We start from the raw sequence: 1,855 nt of genomic DNA, 5'->3' as shown, positions 1-1,855 counted from the left end.
GTATTTATTTCCTGACTCTGTTCCATTGATCTATATGCCTGTTCTTATGCCAGTACCAGGCTGTTTTTTAAAATATATATATATTTTTGTTGATTTTTAGAGAGAGGAAGGGACAGGGAGCAAGAGAGAGTGAAACATTGATTTGGCTGCTTCCCTCATGCCTCACCACCAGGGATCAAGCCTGCAACCAGGGCACATTCCCTGACTAGGAATCGAGCTGGCAACTCTTAAGTACTTGAGACGATGCCTAACCACCTGAGCCACACCAGCCAGGGCCAGCCTGTTTTGATTACCATGGCCTTGTAGAACAGTTGGATATCAGGTAGTGTGATACCTCCAACTGTGTTCTTCTTTCTCGAAATTGTTGGGGCTATTTGGAGTTTTTGGTGGTTCTGTATAAATTTTTGGAATATTTGTTCTAGATCTGTGCAATATGTCATTGGTATTTTAATAGGAATTGCAATAAATCTATAGATTACTTTGGACAGTATGGACATTTTTAAAAAATTATCACCTGAGGATATATTTTTATTTTATTTTATTTGTTTTGTTAATCCTTACCTGAGGAAATTTTTCCCCATTGTTTTCAGAGAGAGTGGAACTGAGCTAGGGAAGGAGAGAGAAATAGATAGAAACAGAGAGAGAGACATTGATTTGAGAAAGACACATTGACTGGTTGCCTCCTGCATACCCCCTGACCAGAAGTGGGGAGCAAACCCACAATCAAGGTATATGCCCTTGACTGGTAATTGAACCCATGATCCTTCAGTTGATGCCCTAACTACTGAGCAACACCAGCCAGGATCCCTGTAAATTATTATTTTTTAATATTTCTTTAACAATTTCAGAGAGGAAGGGGAAAGGAAGGAGAGACAGCAATATCAGTGATGAGAAAGAATCATTTACTGGCTGCCTCCTGCAAGCCCACCACTAAGGATCAAACCCACAACCGGGCATGTGCCCTGAAAAGGAATCAAACCTCAACCTCCTGGTTCATATGTCTACGCTAACCCACTGAGCCAGGGGGAAGAGTGAGCCTGCAGTGCGTATTTCTGCCTGAGGGACAGGACACTGAGAGTCCTGCATGTTTCTGTTCTCCGCAGCCCCGCCCTCGGAGGTCACCTATGGCTTGGTTGCAGCAGACGTGCTCCACTCCTTGTTGTCAGCCTGCGGAGCACCTTGCGTCCTGAAGGTGCAGAGCCTCTTCGTGTTGGAGGAAAACAGCTACCCGCTACAACAGGACCTCTCCTTGCTGGACTTCTCGCCTGCCTGGGGAGCATGCTCCTAGCCCTCCCTGAGGCCAGTGGAGACCATGGCACTTCAAGGAGACCACAGAAAAGGATTTGTTTCCAGCCCAATGAATGACAGGGCTTTTGCTTGGGGTTTTTAAATACACAGGTGTGGGCAAAAGTAGGTTTATAGTTGTTCATATGGAAAATAATACAATAATTAATAAATCCTATATAATAAAACTATTTCCTGGGGAGGGGGGCGGGCCTAAGCTGGCAGGTGGACTTCCCCTGACGGGTCCCACGCTGTGAGAGGATGCAGGTCAGCCTGAGGGACCGCCCCAAGTGCACGAATTTTGTGCACCGGGCCTCTAGTAATATAAGAACACACTTGCACATGCAACTGTAACCCTATTTTTGCTCACCCTTGTATTTTATAAAGAGCTAAATAAATATATTTAATAAAGAGCTAAATATGTAAAATAAAACATTTTTTTCTAAGAAAATTTCATTGGGATTTTTGTTTTTATTTTTTCCTCTCTTGCTTCTAGGGCAGCGATTTTCAACCTTTTTCATCTCATGGCACACATAAACACTAATTACTAAAATTTTGCTGATCTGACAAA

General features: G+C 43.3%; 1 protein-coding gene across 3 annotated transcripts in view; it reads left to right on the top strand.

Annotated features, from left to right (window-relative positions):
- Nucleotides 1-1,474, top strand: part of FAM35A (family with sequence similarity 35 member A) — an 89,098-nt gene extending 87,624 nt beyond the window's left edge. For all 3 annotated transcript variants that reach the window (XM_015566659.1, XM_006767901.2, XM_006767900.2), the window contains one exon: nucleotides 1,104-1,474. In XM_015566659.1, coding sequence (XP_015422145.1) covers nucleotides 1,104-1,288 — 185 coding nt within the window. In that variant the 3' untranslated portion in view covers nucleotides 1,289-1,474. The remainder of the gene's footprint in view (nucleotides 1-1,103) is intronic.
- Nucleotides 1,475-1,855: the final 381 nt, after the last annotated feature.

Source organism: Myotis davidii, unplaced genomic scaffold, assembly GCF_000327345.1.
Source record: "Myotis davidii unplaced genomic scaffold, ASM32734v1 scaffold642, whole genome shotgun sequence".
Classification (NCBI taxonomy): Eukaryota; Metazoa; Chordata; class Mammalia; order Chiroptera; family Vespertilionidae; genus Myotis; species Myotis davidii.
The sequence above is the reverse complement of the archived record's forward strand: the minus strand, read 5'-3'. Positions and strand labels throughout refer to the sequence as shown.